Source organism: Gallus gallus, chromosome 6, assembly GCF_016699485.2.
Source record: "Gallus gallus isolate bGalGal1 chromosome 6, bGalGal1.mat.broiler.GRCg7b, whole genome shotgun sequence".
Taxonomy (NCBI): domain Eukaryota; kingdom Metazoa; phylum Chordata; class Aves; order Galliformes; family Phasianidae; genus Gallus; species Gallus gallus.
In genome coordinates, this window is record NC_052537.1 from 21643702 (window position 1) to 21665709 (window position 22008).

Consider the following 22008-nt stretch of genomic DNA (forward strand, 5'->3'; position numbering starts at 1 on the left):
GCTGCACAGAGATCAGAGCCAACCCTGTACTAGCTGAGGTTTCAACAAAGTAGATATTTTCAGCTGCTGTCAGAAAGCAATTTTCCTGGCCTTTAATGATTCAGAGTAGTACAAACAGGTTAGAGCAAGTGTTCAGAGACTCCTAATTACAGCATTAATTCAAGGCAAGTGGGCCACGCAGTCCAATATAAATAGACAGCAGAAAGCAAATACAAGAGTGGTTTAACAAGCTGTTTTCAACTACCCTAATTTATCTTTCTCAGAGTTCAGCCATGAAGCTATGCATATTTCATTCTTTGAAAAGACAGCCTGAAACTTTTAAACACTGTTACTTTCACACTTTAGATTTCTGCTATGTGATCTTCATACAAATGATAGCATTCCTTTTGCAGAATTATCAATATCATTGATTATCCAGAACAAGTATCCAGAATAATTCATGGATCAGCTAAGACGGAATACAAACGCCTACAGACTAAATTCTGAAAACTCTATCTGACCCATAACATCAAAATGAGATCCTTTCAGGCTGGGTATTGAAGTAGGAGATACGTGGATGCTTTGTGGATGGTGACCGTGGAAGGAAAGTGGTTAAAATGAGGGGCTGCAGTATGGACTGGCTGTGGATGGTAAATAGTAAGATATTTACCTTCCTTTTCACTTTCCCCCCCGCCCTGAGTAGGGTTATTACTATTTTTTTTCTTTCTTTAAAGGATGTTGAGTTATAACAGTAGCTCAGTAATGAAGAAACAATAACTTGCAATTTAAAAGTAATTCATATCATACAGCCCAAGTGCTGGTTTTTATTTGTTTTGAAGTTTCATGCTTGTCCTATTTGTGTTTGAGTCGGAGTGCTTTTAGAAGTGGTGTTGTGACATGCGGCTCCCTAATGTTTTCTACAGCTAGGCAACGTGGCACCATCTCCTTTGTAAGAGCTGTGATTTTTTTTTAATAGATTATACGACGTTGTAAATAATTCCTTGTACATAAATTTGGAGATTTGAAGGAAGTTTGGGAATACTGGAAGCACTCCTTCAGCTAGCGATTGCTGCTCCGCGTAACTGTATGCTCCTGGTTTAAGAACGCTACACGCAGCTCAGCTGCCGTTGCGCGCTGTCAGCTCGGTGCGGCGGGCGCTGCTTCTGTCCGAGCTCCCCTGGGCAGCGGAGCGCAGCAGCCCGAGCTGAGCTGCCCGCCCGGCGCTGCAGGCCCCGCTCGGTCGGCCAACGCCGCCCCCGTCGGACTGCAAAACCCAGAATGCCACGGCAGAGCATGCGCTGACAGCTCCCAGTTGTCAAAGTGCTCTTGCCAGAGTGGCCGATTGTTTGTCACACACCAAACCCGAAAGAAGAAAATAAACACAGTTTTGTTGAGCTTTAGATACAGAAAATCCAAAGGTAACTGTTCCTTAAGAATTTCTGCATCGACTGCATGGGTTACTGCATGCAAGCAGAGGTGGATTTGCTGTGGGGATATAGATTTCCTGTTGTGGATTATGTATTTGCTCAAATACTTACAGCACCTCTGGATTATTTGCTAGTGTAAGGTAATCTAATGTTAGACATGGGTGGCCTCTCAGTCCTTTTGTTTTGTTTTTTGTTTTGTTTTTTTTAATCTAGTGTTTTTCCACTCAGACTGGCTTTGCTGTTAAAGGTAGGTCTTGACCTTGACAAGAGAGTTAGAGTTGAATTGTGGTGATTTTTACCTTTAAGAAATGGTATGAAAGTGAATGTGGATTACAGTCTTTAGGATAAAGTTCAAAAACAAATGGCCAAGTCAAGGTACATGTGTGAACCAACTGCTGTGCTAGTCACTATAGATAACCCGGTGACTAACTGATTTAAATATACTTTACTGGTGACAGAACTGTAGTATTTCAGCTGCTGTATTTTTCTCTCAATATACTTTTATATGGGGAAGGGATAAGCAATTATGCTTTTTCTCTCTGCTATGGAGCTGTCAATAATTTTGTGCAGTCTTAGGAATAATGGTGATGTTGCTATAAATGCAGTTGATGGAAAGCTGCAATGAGCTTGGTGTGGTCTGGTTTTTCTGCAGCACTGCTTTAAGTTGCCTCCAGGTTTCCCCTGCCCCATTGGCAGCAGCAGGGCTGCCAGCTGGATGTGATAGTTTGCTCTGTTCTTGGGAACTTGCCCTAATGTTGTCTCACAGCATAGCCTTTGCATGAACCCTTGCTGTCCATTTCATGTGGAGAGGGGAAATACTAGGGAGTAGTATATATAGCCAAGTAACTGAACTAATAGCAGAAACATATCCTTCCATTCATTTGAGGTAAAAAGTCTGTGAATGACTATGTAGGAATTAAAAAATAATAAACTAAAGGTGTGCATAGGCCATCAGAAAACTGTTGTCAGGAGTCAATGACTTTGCTCTTGGACACCATTCTTAACTAGATAATTGGTTTGGCTGAACTATACTGTGTTACACTGAAACAGCAATTCCTAAAAACAGTGTGGCCAAGCTGCTGTGATTAGCTCAGTAGAAATGCAATTAGGCATTTGGTGATGACCATCTTTGACATGCTTTAATTGAGAAACTGGTTTTGGCTCATTCAAAATGCTTTTGGGATTTATAATAATCACTTCAGTTGCCTAGAAGCCTGTGAAGTGTGGAGGATCCTGTTCTGGTTCCGTGCAATGATGTCTACATCTGCATTAGTATTTCTGTGTTTTGAAATATTGATCAAATTCCATTACCTGCCCTCCTTTGTACGAATCCCCTCTTCTATCAGGTGTAAGACTCAGTCATCAGTCATGTTATGTACATTTGCTTCTAAATCTTTAAGCTTGCGTATCGATGTGGCAAATAAATTCCATCCCTAGTCTTTGTCTTGCACATCTAAAGATGGCCATGTCTCTAGTTAAAACATTGGGATTAACCTCATTTTAATTATTCACTGTGAAAGCATCAGGAGCATTACACCCGAATAGCACCTCCCTGATCTGCTCATTTTGGCCTTATATTTCCGTGCGAACAGATGACCGACGGTTTTCTGGAGAAGGCAGTAGAGCGGGACGCCTTTGCGGCGAAGCAGCGCTGTGCCCCTCGCTGCCGCCGGCCCGGCCCCGCTGCAGGGTCGCTCCCCGTCCCCGCGGCCCCAGCACGGCTGTGCCGGCCGGAGAGCCTGGCTGCTTGCTGGGGAAATGGGTACCGGCTCCTTTAAAGGTGCCCTCATCGGAAAGGGGGTGGAGAAGAGCGGAGACTGGTGTCTCTTTAACCTTGCTGAAGGACGCAGCAGTATTTATTGACGTATGCAAATAGCCAGGGGGAGGAGGTGGAGGAGGAGGAGGGTGCTTGGAAAAACAGGAACCAGAATCAGTTTCTCATTGCAGGGTGAGAGCTCTGAGTTCCGGTGTAAGAGAAAAGAGACGTGGCGAAATTGCTGTATATCTCTGCCCTATAAGCACATCTCTCATTTAGACTGAAGGGAAACAAGGCATCAAAAAGGGTGAAGCATCTTAAAAAATATTTTCAAGGCAATCTAGCACGATCGAAGCTTACATGTTCCTAAATGGGGGAGGGGGAAGATTACGGGCTTGCCTTGCAACTTGCTGTAGCATATAGCACTACTAATAGGAGGAGATTTTTGACCGGCAAATGATTAAAGCAGCCTTGTCTGTGCTATGAATGACAATGCTAATAATCTGTCTTTGTGGTTTTTTCCCCTACTGTTTCAGCTGCGCAAACCATGCAGGATGATTTACTGATGGACAAAAGCAAAGCCCAGCCCCAGCAGCAGCGGCAGCAGCAGCAGCAGCAGCAAGATCCAAACTCAGCAGAAGCCCCCTCTACGCCCATCTCGTCAGAGACGCCCAAGCCAGAAGACAACAGCTCAGTGACTAGTATCGGCACATCGGCTCCTTCCCAAAATAGCAAGGAGAAGATGCAGATGGAGTCTCCCATTTTGCCTGGCTTGAGCTTTCACCAGCCTCAACAAGAACCTGCAGCCGGCACCTCCTTGTCTCCCTCCTTTGGCAGCACCTGGTCGACAGGGACCACAAACACAGTGGATGATAGCTTTTTCCAAGGGATTACTCCGGTCAATGGAACAATGCTTTTCCAGAATTTTCCACACCATGTCAACCCTGTATTTGGTGGCACTTTCTCTCCTCAAATTGGCCTAGCTCAGACTCAACACCACCAACATCAGCAGCAGCAGCAGCAAGCTCAGCAGCAGCAGCAGCGGAGGTCACCTGTGAGCCCTAATCAGGCACCTTTTGCCCAGAGAAATGCTGCTTACAGCCATCAGCCCATCATGACCAGCAAACCGTCTTCCTCCTCTGCATCCTCTTCTTCTTCCTCCAGCTGGAATAACCATCAAAACGCAGCTTGGAGTACACCTTCCAACCCTTGGGGTGGGCTGCAGGCTGGTAGGGACCCTCGAAGGGCAGTTGGAGTGGGGGTTGGCGTGGGAGTGGGGGTCGGTGTACCCTCCCCCCTCAATCCCATTTCACCCCTTAAAAAACCATTCTCCAGCAATGTCATTGCCCCTCCGAAGTTCCCACGGGCTGCACCCTTAACCCCCAAATCCTGGATGGAAGACAACGCGTTCAGGACGGACAATGGCAACAATCTGTTGCCTTTTCAGGTAAATGTACCTTCTACGTGGTGACAGCTATCACACAGTTGTATTTTATTGCAGGGGTATATTTCATGTTACTTTTATACCTGAGAGGCATCTCTATACTTCATGTATGCATTGAATAGTCATCCCGTATAAAAGAAATAAGCTTGGTCTCAGAGAGTGCATACACAGAGGTTCCAAATTTTAGCTTGATGTTAACAGTCTCGTTGTTCTTATAATCTGTTCTTAAACATAACTGGGCTTTACCTTTTTTATTTGTTGTTGTTGTTGTTGTTTTTGTTTGTTTGTAGCATTAGAAAGGTAGTAGCCTTCCTACATGAAAGGCAGCTTTGGCAGACTGTGTTCTATTGGTGCTCTATATTTTTTTTTTCCATGTTCTTCCATATGAGAAAAGCAGAAGACATTAAAATTGCTTGCTTCAGTATTCTAACTGACATGTTAATTTTAACCAAAGGTGCTTTTGGACTTAAAATCCAGTAGTTTATTTTATCACCATTGAAATAACTACTTGTTAAATGCCCCAGCATAAAGACAGGGGGATCTGTTCCTATAAGGTGTATATATAGGAAAAGCTGTGTATGTCTGGTATATACCCCTCTGCTGTTATATTCACGGGGGACGTTTTGAATACATATAGAAGCAGCGTGGGTGTGTATGGAAAGAGTGGCATATCTGTCCTTTCCAGTAAGGAAATTCCCAATATAATTGGTGTGATTTAGAAATGGCAGGGAGGTGTTGTATAAAATAAACTAATTTATGCTGTTCACAATATTTGCAGAGAAAAGAGACAATAGGACACGACCTTCAGAGCCATATTGCAATGGAGTCTATTTACTAGCTACATAGCTCTGAAATATTTAAAGCTGCAGTGCCCTTCAGTGTTTTTTTTTTTTAATCTATGACGACAAAGCAGATCAATTGCAGCTGAAACTGGGCCACACAGAAGATTTGCAATTTTAATGCAGAACGAAACCTGTCATGGTGTGAAATCCATTTTAAGTTGAAAGAAGCAGGGCATGCACTTGCAGTTTTATCTATACAAGGTGAAGTGAATCACTCTTTTCTGCCAGGCTAGCTTTTTTAGTCTCAAATATATCAAAATTTCCTCTTTTGGAATGCAGTGAAATCATTCATGTATGCTTTATTTTAAGGTACTAGCTTTCTCAGTAAGCTATGAACTCCCAAACATTTGTAACAGATCGGTTTTATATGAATAGTGTTCAGCTTGACACTTAGTGTTAGAAACAAAGCAAACAAACAAACAGACAAACCCCACTCATTTCTTTAAGAGATTGTTGAAGCAAGATATATGCATTCCTGTGCACTTTCTAGTCCCATTCAAAGAGAGTATCTTACAGTCAGCCCTGATATTTCATTTTGCTGCTTCATTCTGTTTAAAGGGAGAGTTGCTAATTTTTTATTGGCTACCCTAAATTAAGGCGGAGTGTCTTTTGGTAAACTGCTGGGCAATGTCTCTAGCTCTGAAGTCCGGAGAAAGGTTATACTTCAGATACAATGTGCCTAGTGAAGCTATTATGTTGCACAGAACTCTCTAGTGCAAAAGCTAGTGGATACAGCACTCAGTTGTTTCTTTAGGAGTGTCAAATGTTTCAGTTTACAAGTACTCTTTTATTTATCACCATTTAAGACGTTACAAACTTGGGTAAATTTAATAGGACAAGCAACAGTACGTGATCTTATTTCTGTGCTTTGGTCAACATGATACATAAAGTTGTGTATTCATTAAGGGGTTATTTATTATTGTGACTAGAAATTGTCACAGATTAGTCTTTCTGGTATTTAGTCATCATGGTTGGAAGAAAGTAGATAAATGATGTAAAGAAAAGTTCCTTTGATTTTTAAAATTGAGGTTCTGAAAATGTAAGATATTAGTCAGTATATAAATTTGGAAATGCGTTTTCTTCTGTTTGAACATAATCTTGTCTTTTCCTGTTGAAATGAAAGCGAATACTTAGACTAATTTCAGCACCAGCTGAATTACCAGTCTCATTTCAGACACTCAGAAAGCTTGTGTTGTTTTTTTGTTGTTGTTGTTGATATCTATATTGTTGTTGTTGTACTATAAGAAACAAACAAACATTCTTTTGAGTACAAACTGCTGAACTTTGCATACAAGGCTGTGATCTGCATTAATGCCAATTGCTCTTAGACTTCACAAATTGACAAAGAAATCTTGAAACTGTACTCCTGGTAGGAAGCAACTGTTTAGTTCAAATTTACATTGATAAAATGAGTTTCATATGAGTGTAATATTTGCTGCCTGGGTTGTGGTTGCGTTTGTTTGTTTTTCCTCATAGAAATTGGGCAATATGTTGACACAGTAAGTACTGCTTGTCAGCACTATCAAGTAGTTCTGGTAGGCTTATCCATGTACATCTGCCACCCTTCAGAACTGTTTTTGTTTTTGTTGTTTTCAATTTGCTTCAGTAATACCTTTCAGTAGATTTCCTATGCTAGTAAAAGTTAGTGAGTTCTTTATACTAACCTTTTATTTTATCTTTCATTGGCATTATATAATCTTTTTATATTTTTAGTTAATCTTGAATTAATTATTAACGTGTGAAGCTCAAGGTGTTCTGTGTCAAAAGGAAACTAATGTGTTCACTGTTGGAATTAACAGTGACACTTCTTTTTCAGTTCAGATTTTAATGATCAAAAATTTGTTGCAGAGAACTTCTGTAGTCAAGATTCGTGTTCTGAATTGGTAATATTTGAAGATAGCTGGTATCAACTTCTGGTTTATTTAGTTCTGTAGAAAAAAAATAGAATTGCTTGATGTTTCTCTAATGAACATGTGTATAGAGAAATAAGCTAGGTGCCTTTATCCCTGAATTTGAGCAATAGATTAGTGTGCCTTATATGTAAAAGCCTATAAGGTGGCTGCTTGGTGGACCTGTGCTGAATTACTAGAGCACATAAAGTATCAATTGAGAGGAATGCTGTTGGCATCTGAATCGTGGTCAGTGTTGAAAGGCAACTAAAAACGCTTTGAAGGAGACTGTTCTAATATGCATACTGAGGAAAGTGGATTGCATTGTATTAAAAAAAAAAACCTGAAGATACAAAGGTGATAGCTGTAAAGACGAACAAAAAAAGGCATTTGATATGGAATGAAACATACTGTAGCAAATAAGAGTTGGAGATAAGATTGTGGGAATAGATGTGAAACAAGGCCAGATCTGAAACAGAGAAATGCAGCCAATCTGTTCTCAATGTTCTTTGGCTTATGAGTGGTTTAGGTCAAATTTGTCTGTTGTGTTTGTCATGTGACGAGCAGCGGTGTTTGCCATTATGCCAGGTGATCCTCATTTCTAGTGTTAGAGGTTGGCATTAACTGATTGTCTGTGGGTCCAGGGCTGCAGCTGAGTTCCTTTTTACAGTAGAGCAATGGAACTTGAAGAGAGCTATTGTCATCTCATGCTTCTGAATTGCTCCCAGATCTCTCTTTTCCTTCAGTTTTCTCAGGTAAATAGTGTATTTCTTTTTCCTTTTTCCTTACAGCTTTTTCCTTACAAATATATTGTGACACAGTTTGTGGGGTTAGGTGGATTGGTAGCACCTGAAATAGATCCTTGAAAACATGGATAAGAAATTATCTTTACTGCGTTGGATGTGATGGAGACGGAATTGTGATGGAGAAGGAATTAAGTGTTTGGAGGCCAGTATGCTAATTAGAGAAGTCTACCATGTGGGATTTTAATAGAACAATAACTCTATAGCAAATAAATGAAAGATTTCTCAGAATTTATAGGAGTTTAGTTAGATCTACTTTTTTCCCAGTAACGTTCTTTACAAAGCATCAAAAATGCATAATAGCAAACTGTAGATTTAAAAACTGCATAGCAGTTTAGTGCTCTGAAGATCCTGGCATGTAGCAAGTCATTCTTGACAGCTTTTCTGATAAATGCATCCCTAATAAAACTAAATAATGGGGTATTTACTGTGGGTAAAGATAATTTCAACATGCCTGCTCTTGTAGAGCCTGTTAGTAGCTGGGGATCAGAGATAATAATGACAAAACTCTTGGCCTACTTGTTTTCTATTTTTGAAAAAGGAATTAAAATATTGAAATAGAAATTTGAATAGGAATTAGCTTACATACAGCTGAAATAAGAAGGAAAATTTTAAAAGATACGTATTTTACTCAAAATAAATTTCCGAACATGAAGCTGATTGGAGTATAAATAGATGCAGAAATATGTGTTAGTATGTATGTTTATGTATTTAGATATAGATACGCTAATTAGCTTCAAGTACCTTATCGTGTGTAGTAGTAAACATACTGGAGCTGTTTAGTGAGTGAAATGAAGACCAAGGAAATGGCCACAGTATAATGCTGATAGTTCTGATGTGATTTTCAGTTGATGGTTAATAGACAGCTCCATAAGAGAATATTTTCTTTAAATATTTAAAGAAGTTCTTTGGGCCTGTCATGTTAGTCCATACGTAGCTTTATCTACTCCACTGCAAGTTCATATTCTAAATAAACTATGTATATACACATATATAAATGTACATACAGTAGACTCATGCACAGAATAATTGTCTTCTACTTCTGGGAAAAAATATGAAATACCTTATTAATTTCAATGTTAAAAATCAAAAGACTTCAAATCTAGATTTTTTTTTCCAGCTAAAAATTGCATATCGTGTAATAAATTTATCTGAAGACTTTTTGAAATGCTATTTCCCTGTTCTAAAATTGACACTCTGGGTGCTGCCTTTTTGACGGTATGGTAGGTAACTGTATTGGTAACAGTAGCACTATCACTGTCTTAGAAACTATTTCTTAAAGTGTAGTCTAATATTAATGTTTCTTATCTGATGATACACAAGTACTGACAGCCTGTGACTGTGAAAGAAGCAAACAAAAATGACACAGAAGACATAGTTGTTGTTGTGGAAATAACTTAGTTGGATTTTCTGTTCTCCTGCCCTCTCCTGCCTTCTGACGTGCTTCTGTTTCACTGAACATAAATAACGCCTAAAGTAGCCTGATTCTGAATATTCAAGAGTGAGAATGCATGTTGTGCTATCTCAGCAATCTATCAGCCTAAAAGTTACAACTGATACATGACATTCTAGCTTTAGTATTGTGAAATATATTACATTTTTTGTTAAATATTTGAATTTTTGTTTTAAAATAAATTAACCAATAACACAGTACAGAATAACAAATGCATTGCTGTTTAATATTTAAAATGTGATGATTTGAGCACTAATTACTGATTGCCTTTGATTTTAAGTAAACAATTGAGTCACATTTAAGCCCTCGCTCAAAATTAATGAAGGTAGAGTGAAGGTGTGAGCTCAATATGCAGGTGAGATAGACAAAACTTCCTCAAAGATGTCGAAGGTCTTAATATAGTACAATGGATCAATGATTTTGTCTTAAAGATTTGCTAAAGGCATTATCTGCCTTTGGGAGGTAAGCTAGAAGGTGAAGAGCATGCCGTTTATTTTGCTGTTTCCTTTCTTGGATTGCATTCCCTGGGGTTTATTTATTTATCGACTAAAGGTAGCTTTTGTGAATTGAATGTCAGACAAAGAGATATGGAAAACCAATGTTTTCCTGGCCTAGGTGATTTTCAAGGAGAAAATTTGAAGGAGTTTGCTGTGTGGATGATGAACATTTCCATTTCTTCACATCTGGTAAAACAGTTCTCTGTTCCTTAAGATTCTTTGAATGCTTCCTGGATGAAGCGCATCAAACAGGAAGCTAGAAGGTAGCACTGCTTGATTGGAAGTTAGTTAGTGATTTAAAACTGTACAGATCTGATTTTCGCTTAGGCTCAGTAGACTAATGTGCTTTCCAAAACTCTCAAATTAGTCTGAAGGGAAAAGCGTCGTACCAAAACTAGCCAGTGATGACCTGTGAGAGTGATTCGAAGATACTCTGACCTTTTTGTTTTTCCTTTTCCTGCTGACCATTTGAGATAATGTTATGAATTTGGAAATACTATTTATATACAAAGGATCGTCATAAAAGCTTTTACAAACTTCAGTTTTTTCTTCCCCCAGTAAGCATGCAGTTTTGCTTTTGTAGCCTGTAATATGTTATTTAAGAAGGATCTGCTCAAGTCTGCTAGCATAGTGGCAGTTACCAGACTTCATGTGCAAAATGTATTCTTTTCTATTTCCCCTGCTCTGTCTCTCAACAGAAATCAGTATAAAAAGCTTTTTGTGTACAATTGTTGTTTGCAATTACCTGCTGAAAACTGAGGATATCAGAATCTACATAAAGAAATTCTGTACGATCTTCAAATGGAATAGAAGTGGAAGTAGGTAGAAGGTTCTGCCTATGCTTGGGGATGATCGGTTTTCTAGTCTATTGCAAGCCCAATTAAGTGCTCAGTTGCACAGTGTGCTACCCAAAGTAGGTTTTTTTCACTTCTTATCTCAGCCTACATGTTCAGTAAGGTGTGATGGAAATGAAATTTCAGAAAGGACAGGAAGCAGAATTTTCTATTTCCTGTTGGCTCAGCATAAAGTTAGCTAAATTTCCTTCTGGACTCCTGCTGCTATCTGGACTTAGAACTTCCCTTCTACAAGGAAGCTTCCTAAATGTCTACATATATTTAGATGGTTTGTTTCCTCTACCTAGTGATAGGAGTAAGTGAAATGTGTAGTATGGGAGAAGTAAACAGTGCATATTGCAAAGCTTTAGGCAAATTTTTCGTTCTTAGTAATGTTAGCATTTTGTGTATAACTACATGTAAAATACATATGTGCATACGTATCTGTATAAGTTTGTGTATGTATAAACAATTCACTTTGTTCAGAAAACAAGCTCTGACAATAGTCAATGACACCTGCCTGAGAAATGCATTGATAAAGTAAGTTTAGCTGCTATTAACAGAATTTGCTTCTTTTCATACTTACTGTAAAAAATAGTTTTGTGCAGGTGGAAGTGTAATTGTTCACCATTCCCACTGTCTGGCAAGTGCATCAGCAAGGTCTAGATTCTTTGGGTTTTAGGCTACTGTGACATATTTTACACTCAGGAACTAAATTTGAGGTCCCACATTTTTTCATTATTCCTTCTTTATTTAGTTTTCCTGTTCCTTTTAGTGGAAATTCAAGTGCAGAAGCATTGCTTTTAAGCAGTTGTCAGAATACTACATGTATATACTACTAATGAGCAGGTGTTTGTAGATGGATGAATGTATTATTTTTGTTTATAGAAATGGATCTTCATTTGTGCCATCCTCTGATTATTACTTGTAAACTTCAGAGTTTACAAAAGGCAGGTGGTGAAATGCTACAGAAAAGATGTCTGTGTATCTTAAAACTTGGTCTATGTTTTTGTCTTCATAAACTTTAATTATAAGGTTACATCTTTTTTTCTGTTAACAGTATTTGTAAAACACAACTAAGTGATACTTTACTTTTACTCATTATTCAGCGTGGCTTTGTCTTTTTATTGCATGCATTTCAAAATGATCTCAGATTAAAAAAAAAGTCAGCTATTGTTAGATTTTATAGAAGAGAAGCACTGTGCACTGTCTGTATAAAGACAGATGCTGATCTCCTCTGTTCCATTAGCGCTGGGAGAAGAAGAGGTGGTGTAATTTCTGTTCTAAAGATGTAAATAAAAGGCATTGCTTGCAGAAATCATTTTCTTCTCATGTTCAATCTGAGAACACTAAAAAGCTTTTATTCTGAAATACTTAGCATACATCGCTTTTTATTCAAAGCAGAACATCCATTGACTGCCTTTGTTTGCTGCCTGTGTTGATCTCAAACTAGCACCAGGAAGTGAAGAAAATAAATTGTCACATGTGAACAGTTCTAATTTAAGTTAAGGAGTGATTATGCAGGAATTAAGAACTCTGTATTACAGAAAAGAAGAAAAATAATTTATTTCTTTGAATGAGATCCACTTTTCCTTCAGCTGTCTGTGGTTTTCTCTATACATCTTCCAAATTGTGCATGTGACAGCTTAAAGCTTCTATAGACGAACTTTAATCATTTTGAAGGTGCATTCTGGCACTGGCTGAAATAAGTTGTGTTGGAAAAATTATTTTTACTGTATACTTAATTATTAATGCAGAATGGTACAATTTAAATTGCCCAAGGAGTCTTGCTTTTGTCTTTTTGTATGGCTTTACAAAATTCAGAGTCTCTTAAATGTTCTAGAGCAATGTAGAATGTGTAAGCAAAGCCAAAAATAGTCTTCCATTTTATGATGATTTTCTCATGAGTCATCAACCAAATTGTAGTCTTTTGATCAACACCACAGGTTGTTCTTGCATTAACAGGGTTAATAAGAATAATGTGTGTGGAGTACATACTTGCTAGTGGGTTTCAGAGGCATTTGATGCTTGGGGTTTCTGTCAGGGTTTTGGGTGAAGTGTTATTTTTGTGGACATAACTCCTTGTTCTTGTTTCATCCCGTCTTGTGCAGTTTGACTCCATTCCTTTCAAACTTCCCTTCTTTCTGTTCCTGCTTTTTATTTCCCTTTTTCTTAGCGAAGCTTCCCATTTGAGTTGGCCTTCCCTGTTCTGCTTAATCTGTCAAAACTTAAAGCTACAGTGCAAGGCCCAGTAATCTTCAGTAGTCACAAGCTGAATCATCTTCACTCGCTCTATGAGGGCTTAATATTGTCTGGAATGAGTATGCATTTTCTACCTCATAAGAATTAAGAAGGACAACCTAGTGAGTCTGACTTGGTTTTGAGGATTAAAGTTGAAATTACAACTAAAGAATTGGTACTCATCCTCATCACTACTGTCTAGTTTATTTACACTGTAAATGTAGATGAACTAAATTTAGGAACAGGAATTGGAACAGAATTGCTCTGTTAAATTACTATATCTAAACGCAAAGCACTGCGTGTTAGATCATCTGCCTTCCATTGCCATGACTGCCATCATCCAGTCATTCCTTGTCTCTTTTCTGATGGTCTTTTCTATTTCTAACTTTCTTTTTTTTTTCTATGTCTTTTCTGTTAACTTAGAAAAAAAAAAATGTCCAGGCTATTCTACGGAGTATTAAAATGGCAGTGTTAGGTTTAGAAAAACTAACTGGGAATTTTAACCCCTATTTTTCTAAGTAAATGTTCATGCTTTAGTTCAAGGAACATTTTTCATATATTAGTAACATTTTCATGTTATATGTACAAGCACCACAAGGTTTTTTTTTTTTGAATCACTAAGCAGTTCTATTTTGTATGTGATCATTGTGCACCAACTAAGGTCCAGGAGACCTTGATTCTGCTTACTTTATTAGACAGAAACCTAGAATGAAAAGGCAGAAATCTAAAGTTTATCATGTGTTAAGCAGTTGGAGATACGGTAGAAAATTAGCAGCATGGCATCTCGTGGCCATCTATGTCTTTCCAGCCATCAACGTTCATCATTCAGAAACATTAAGTTTAATGTATTATTCCACTGTGTTTGCTGTAGTCTTGCAAGGAAGTGTTTTCCACTGAGAACAGAGCTTATTTTAGGTGGGTCCTGTAACACAGTATTGTACTTTGTGAAGGAGATTTGTTAAATGCATTAAAGAGTGAACCAGTGGGTAGCTATTTTTATTTCAGTTTCCTACATGACCTTTACAGCAACTACACATTTGTAAAGAGTTAATAAATGATTAATGTATTATCTGATTATTAGCGTTCAGCACATTAACAGATGGCTTGTAAACAAATATAGTATCGTCATTTGGTGTGCTTAGTAACCACTAAGATGTATAATAACCAAATCTGTCAAATGTTTATAGTATGCTTTGTGCTGCTGACATTTTCTTTTCTTTATACTATTTATAAAGATACCTTTTAGTTTTAAATTAATGATCGCAGTAATAGTCTCATGTGTTTTTTTTTTTTTTTGCTTTAAGATGGTCACATTTGTATGCTCTTTGTAGGCTCATTTGTTTCTTCCCGTGTCATTAAAAAAAAATACATAATTCAAAACAATGAAACATCTCGCAATAATAGAAAGGGCTTTTCTTAAAGCTCACGAGGTCTTTAGTAGTAGGTAACTGCAGTAGGGAAACTAAAGCACAGTGGAGGAAAACTTCAGGGGTGGGAACAAGTAGGATTTTAATAATGCAAAGTGAAAGTGAAGTTGTGGTGTGCTCATATATGGCTATGCAAGATGACCGTGTAACTCATCACTTTCTGTAGATGAGTATTTTAACTAATGAAATATTGCAAACGTAAGGTTGGATTTCACATTACATTAGGAAGGGTCCTCAGCTTGGTGATCCCTGCTGCTTTTGTCTGCTAATAAATGAAACTATACCTGTGATACCTGAGAAACTGAATCAACCGAAGTTGTCAACAGCTTAAAATTAATGTTTTATTCTAAGCTTCTGTAGAGAGTCTCTTGGCTCTTGCCTACGCAGGATCACATTCTTCTGACATGGTTTCACAAAGTAGAAATAGAAGATTACTTATAACACTTTTTTTTCTTGTTAAGCAAGGCAGGAGTAAGTGACTTCCTGCATTCCATTTACAACTACTTTAAAATGGATTGCAATAAGTTTTACAGTTTGTTTGGAAAGGTTCATTTTGTTAAAGAAACTGGAATGTTCTCTTTCTATTTCACCTTGTTTGAGTATAAACTCAAACTGGTATAGGTTTCAAAACATAGGTCATTCCTTAGCTCAGTCAGACATGGAGATGAATGGGAATAATAGAGAGTATACAATGATACTACATGTGTGTATATATAATATATATAAAATATGAATGCAGATGTAGACTGATGCAAACATATCAGAAGTACCACTTTTCATGCTGCCTGGATTTTTGTTTTCATTTTTACCTTTTCACAGTTGCATTTCTGTCTGTGGTTTGTAGTTGTCTTGAAATTTACTAATTAACTCTTTCTGCTTTGTGTTTGTCTCGTTGCTGAGGTCTCAGTTTATACTGATAACCGAGTCCTTGATCTTATGACCTTGTAGTTAGTAATATTAAATATCATCCTGCTTTGCTGCAGGTCTTCAGATTCATTTAGTTAGTTCTATATGATGAGCTGGTCTCCTGTATACTGATGAGATCTTGCAAATATTGCTAGTGTGCTCCTGCTTGAATATTAGCATTGTCAATACATTTGGTCTTAAGCTTTGGTTTTGTGGTTGTGTTTTTTTTTTTTTTTTTTTTAAGAAAACTCATTAGTAACTCTTCTTTAGATGATTTGTGTTCAGCACTATTGCTTTTTCCCTTTTCTGGCATTTTTTTTTTCATACCCCAATTGTACCATTTCCTACTTTTTTTCATTTATGTTGTTACTTTTGTTTGTAACACTGTGTGAAGTGCTACACTGTAATCCTTGTCATATCAACTCCATCATACTCTTTCAAGAGTGTATCATGCTATTTCAAGAACCAGAAATCATACTCCAGAATATTGTATAGTTACTGTATGATGCTGTTAGCTCTACTTTTTCTTTCTTAAAGACATCTGTGAAATTCAATCATAAAAACTAGAAAGAGCATTTGTCTTCTACGGTTTTGTATCCTACTTCAGTTATTGCATTTTTTTTTTTAACCAGGCAGATATATACGTTATCACATTCCTATAATACTTCTTCAATTATTTTGTCCACATGCCTGGGCTTTCCAAAACCTTTGTTGGTTATTAGTTATTTGAGTTATTAATGCTGAACTTCTTACAGTCTCCCTGAGTGTGGTTAAGTGGTTCTTTCTTTATAACAAAGTCTGCTAAGGTGCCTGTCAATCCTTATTAAAATAGGAGAGTTGTAAACTGGATGGCTTTTATCTGAAAATCTTCTCACTGTCTGGAGCAATGTTCACTGAGTTTCCCCTGTACTGAATTGGTTTCAGCTCAAAAGTAAGTAAATAAGTTGTGTCTTTTGCCATCCTTAGGTAAATTGGTTTATTTTAGTGCAATTTTTCTGAATTATTTAAAGTCATTAAATCCAAATGTGTAGAAGTTATTTGAATGCATTTCTCACCTGCTTCGTTGCATATACACAGCCTTCAATAACTTTGAAGTTCATTATGGAATTGACACTAAATGCTTTTAAATGATTTTTTTTTTATATAGCATAATAACAGTTGCAAAAGGATTGCTTCATTTCTCAGTGAATATACAGGAGTCCTCAACTCATGGTTAGAAATAAATGCACAGCTGGAGAGAGCCTGTGGTCCTCTTTCCCTTAAGAGAAAGTGGCTATGACAGCTTTGGCTTCTACAATAGGTTATATTCTGGATGAAGGCCCAGGATGGAGAACATTTGCTGCCTAAACTATTTTCAGTCTCCATTAGGAAGAGCGTGACTGGCTGGACTTCAGTGTGTTCGTCTTCATAAGCAGGTTTTTAATTCTTGTGCCACAATTTGTCATTCATATTAATCATGCTACAATAACATAATGTTAGGATACGACCACTTACACAAGCGAGTTCAGTGAAATGGCAGCAAATAGGTTAAACATCTTGTTTAAGTCCTGCTGAATACAAAGTGACATCACACTGAAAAGGTCACCTTCTTGTCGTCTTTGGTGCTGGTTTTCATTGAGAGTGTTTGTGTCCTGTTTTAGGCCTGTCAGTAAGTGACCTCACTTTTCTTTTCTTAGTGAACAAGTATTCCCACTGTGCTTTCCCTTTTTTCTTTTTTTTCCCCCCTTTTAAAAGTAAAGGACTACATTGGCATTGAAATAGAAAAATTCTTCTTTTCTTTAAGAGTAGTTTTCTAAACCTGCAGGTGAAGATATTGTCCTATAGGAGCAGATGAAATATCTTCTTCCTTTTTGGTGGAAATATCCAGCCAGAATTCTGGCACTTACAAGTCGTTTTGCTCATGAACTGCTATCTCCTGAACACAGCAGACATGGTACAGGAGCCTGGCTTGAAATATGCCAATTAGGAATTATTTTAATTGCATTGTTTTTTAAAAGCATGGGTGTGAGGTAGGAGACAGTATTTCAGTATTTTTTTTGTTTGTTTGTTTGCCATAAGGCTTAAACATCATAAACATTTCAGTAACGTGCTCCTTTTTTTTATTTTATTTTATTTTTGATCTTGGCAATATATATCCCATGTCAGTGATTATTGAAAAAAAAAAAAAAACCTGTTTCTGTTTTAGAGAAATCTGTTTGAGATTTCTCTACTGAGCAAAGGTGATCAGACATCTGACCATTACTACTTGCATGCTTTTCTATCCTGTTTTGTCTCATTATCCTATAACAATGTGGGATAGACTGCTCACTTTGTATATATTTGAGCTTCCTTATACTTTGTCTCTACTCCAATTTGCATTGTGCAGTCCAGACTGTGAAGTATGGTCATTTGGATCCTTTTATGCTGTAGTACCCCCAGTACTCCCTTCCCCATTTGCAGTATGCATTTTTGTAGTGCTTTCATTTTGTGATTTTTGGTTTGCACTTCAGTTGTGTTCATTTTTAGTGAGTAAGGGAAGTTCTTAAGTCAAAGTTTACCTTTCCTTACTGGGTGTGCAATACAGGGATAGTTCTACCTAACAGAATGGTAGAAAAGTCAAGGTAGCTTATCAGGGTTGAAGTTTTGTACAGTATGCCGTTGAACCACTTCAATGGTGTCTCTTCTATAACTTAAGGTTATAACGAATGGACTTGCAAATCCTACTGCTGACACCCTTTTTCATTTGCTTGTTTTTCTGAATTGCTGGTCATCTTGGGTGTAACTATCTTAATCCTATATTTTGGAGTGGTTACAGCCATTTGTTGCTGGAATCAGTAACTATAATAGAAAGTGGATACATCAGCTTTTTGAGATGCATTCCTAAACCGGACTGATGAGCAGATTTTTATCTAAAACATCACATGGAACAAAATAAGGCTGAACATGAATGCTGTCTGTGAGCGCTCAGACAGTTGCGTACAGATCACTCCTTACAGTAGCATAATGAGGTATTAGAATAATGGCTGATTTGTGGGTTTTTTTTTTAAACGCATAGTCTACTTGCCATTATTTAATGGAGAAAAGAATATGTTTGGAAAATTTCCACTGTGTTATATTGTTGTTTGCTGGTAATAAACAGTTTCCTAGTTGAAGTACTAGGTTGTATAGTTAAGTATTTGACTGAATGCTGTCTTTGAATTTGAGGTAGAGGCATAACATTAGTGATAATGTGAGTAGTGTGCTTAGCATATCATCAAAGTATGTGTTGGAAGAATAGCAAAGGATCATTCAAACAGTGCAGTAAGTAGGTTATTGCTTAACAAGGCTCTGCTGAGTCGCTGAAAGAAAAGAGCAGTATAGTATAGAACAAGAGATAAATATACTTAATTTGTATCCAGCAGCGCCATATTTTGGTCTGTTCTCTGTAATTCCAACATATAAACTGCTCAGACTCAGCCTGCCCTATAGCCACCACATCTAAGAAAAGATTGGGTAAATTCCATTACATTCTTCCTCAGAGTTTACAAGTAAATACTGAATATTTAGTAGCTTGTCAGAATATTTTGTTTTTGACATTGCCAAGTCTTATGGCTGTAGAGACTGAGTATTTTTTGATGTAGTTTGAGTGCGTACAAAAAGAGAATCTCATCTTTACCGCAACACAAAATGACTTTTAAAATGAAGAATATAACTAGGATTAGTTTTTCTAATTCAGTATAAAGCCTGTTCTGTCTCTTCCTATTTCTGTGCTTTTTGGAAATGCAAATTGCAAACATTCTAGTGAAAGATTTTTAGGTTCCTTGTGACATTATAGGGCTCAGAGTTTATAAGACGGGTACATTTGTAAACGTCATTTACCTTTTTCTGAAAAGCTGCTTGAGTTGGTCAAGTTCTCAAGGCTTTTGGGTTTCATCTGAATTCCTTCACGTTAACTGTGAAGGTTGTATAGTACAACTATATAGTGAAGATGATTAAATGCTCTTAAGTAGAGGCCCAAATTGTCATTGCTCAAGTGGCATTGTTTCCCTAATCTGTATACGATTAAGTTTTGTTTTCTGTTGTTTTCTTTTAAGCTTCCTCATTTTTCTTGAAGTATAGGGAATAAGCTAGAGGAAAAAAAAAAGGCAAAAAATTCACCTTTTGCTCAGTGAACTTCTGAACATGTAGGAAAGTAAAAATGTGCTGTAGGTTGTGATGGGAAGAGAGAAAGAGATGAGAAGTTGATGCATTTCTTCTGTGGGCATTCTAAGAACAATGATAACATAAGAAAACATTTGACTGTTATTCCTTATTATTATTTTTCCCAGAGAAAGAAAGTTCAAAAAAGAATGTAGAATTAAAATAAAATTCCGTTAAGACTTGGTACTATCAGCTCTGCTGTAGTGTTCTTTACCATGGACATGTACAAATTTACCCCGTTTTCCCCTCCTGTCTACATTTTATCTCTCCTTACTTGTTTGGTTTTACTCAGTATTTTTATGAAATCCAGTATAAGGAAAAAATTACTGAAATTTCTGGTTGTGCTAATTCTGCCCACATCTGTGTTGTCAGTCATGTTGCTATTGGCAACATTCCAGTGCCAAGCTGCAAAGGAAGTAACACTTGCTATTTACAGGTTTTTTGATTCTTTTGCAAAGTGATCGTTTTACTTTGCCACATGGCCATATTCCTCAGATTTCTGTTGAGGAACATATCTATATCTGTACGTTAAATCTATGGAGAGTGCAAGTGGGATTGCATCAGAGGAAGCTGCTAGGAGCCCGCAATTGCTCAGCAAGTGTTCAGAGCTTGCTAGTTGCAGTCATTCACGTGCTCCATCACAGCAGGCTGAGCATGTCCCAAGCCAATCTTCCATAGTGCTTGCTTTTATTTGCTTTTTTTTCTTTTTGGATTGGGATGCTGGGGTGAGACAAACTTGTTTTCCTTGTGTTCTTAGCAATAACCCCTCCTGCAGGTGCTAGAATAGAGTGAGCGAGCCCAGTTTGAGACAGTGCTGGCATTTTACACTGTATTTATTCAAAGCTGTGCTTCCATTGACTTCAGCTTTAGTTGGCAATGCTTAGCAGTGTTGTGCAGCCAAATCCAAACTTGGCTGAGCACAGACACAGAAAGGTAAAACCTAGCAGTGATGATGGTGATGGCATTTGCACTAATAGGAAAGTTTTTTTAAACCATAAGAATTTTAGCCATTCTCCAGTATCTCATCTCTTTCTTCTAATCTACATGCTGCATGCAGTTTCCTAGAATCTGTGAGGAAACTGCTTCTTTGAGCCTAAACACTGCTTGGTATTCCCTTAGAAACAGTGAACAGCTCAATGAGAGGAGGCCATCTTGCTGCTCGGCAGTCGGGCTGTGCTGTGCCATGCAATGTGCTGGTGCAAGCAGCCTAAATCTAGGGCAGCAGGAAAATATAGAACACTGAAATGAATTACTGAAACTGAGCCGCTGTTCAGAATGTAGAAAACTTAGCAGGAAGTCAGTGAGTAGATGATCTGAAATATATTAACACAAGGAAACATCACTGGAAGATTATAGGTACCTGAGGTTTTGCTGCTTGCGAGCTACACAATAGGCACACTACTTGTATCTCACAGCTCAGCACTCATTTTGTGTTACAAATGCAGATCACCATGATGATGTGAATTCATTACATGCATAAATAAGTGTTTAAAGATTTTGACTATGAGTGGTAGCTAGGCTTGAGCAGCGTGTGACAGATTCCTGCCATGCCTTCTCCAGGTAAAACTTTACTCTTTTCTGACTTTCGTTCAATCAGTTCAATGTCAAGTTTCTTCTCTTCTGCAACTTACTGCAGAGACAATGGAAAAAGATGCAGGTTCCATTTCTGGAGCAAAAGTGTGTGTCTTCTCTGTTTCTGCTATGGGAAATATTGACCATTTCCTTCATTAGTTCATTATTTCTGGTTACTTTGAACTACCTGTTGAGGTTGAAAGGAAGCCAAGTTGTATGAGAGTCCATTTAAAGCCACTTAAGGCACTAGCCGTAGATCTGGTCTTGACTTTGTCATCCATAATTCTCAGAGTTTCAAAGGGTTAGTTAAAATATGCATTTTTTTGTTGATGAGTCCAAAATAGACTTTGAAGTAGGGTTGCACATTCTTATTGATTTTTCCTTTTGAGCCCATTTTCTCCCTTCCCCTTACCTGAAATGATCTTAAAAAAAAAAAAAAGAATTTCACCCATGTGACATTTCTCCAAGTGTCTTGGTTTTACTTTCATCAAGAGATGATTTTGCCATAGTAATTCACGCTTCCAAGACTGAATCTGTTACTTATTTATCTTTGAGACTTCTAAGATGGAATCTTCCACTGTTATCAAAATGCAGCTTGTTGCAATGCAAGCAACTGCGGCGCTACTGTGAGAAATGCCTAGTAAAACAATGATGTTGATTATTGTTTACGTTAAGAATTCCAAGTCTGTCTTGGATAAATTTGGACAAGGAAGATTCTTTGAAAGCATCTGTGTTGTAGGCATATGCATACACTCTGTCCTTCAAAGATTGTTTGCAACTA

At 37.6% G+C, this 22008-nt stretch overlaps 1 protein-coding gene across 13 annotated transcripts in view; it reads left to right on the plus strand.

Annotated features, from left to right (window-relative positions):
- CPEB3 (cytoplasmic polyadenylation element binding protein 3) overlaps positions 1-22008 on the plus strand; it is an 88582-nt gene that overhangs the window by 4099 nt on the left and 62475 nt on the right. For 6 of the 13 annotated variants that reach the window (XM_015288837.4, XM_004942160.5, XM_015288843.4 and 3 more), the window contains exons 1-2: positions 3327-3354; positions 3699-4609. In XM_015288837.4, coding sequence (XP_015144323.1) covers positions 3710-4609 — 900 coding nt within the window. In that variant the 5' untranslated portion in view covers positions 3327-3354; positions 3699-3709. Of the gene's footprint in view, positions 1-1279; positions 1654-3326; positions 3355-3441; positions 3470-3698; positions 4610-22008 lie in introns of those variants that run through there. The other 7 variants (XM_046942991.1, XM_015288842.4, XM_015288841.4 and 4 more) reach the window with 4 other exon arrangements.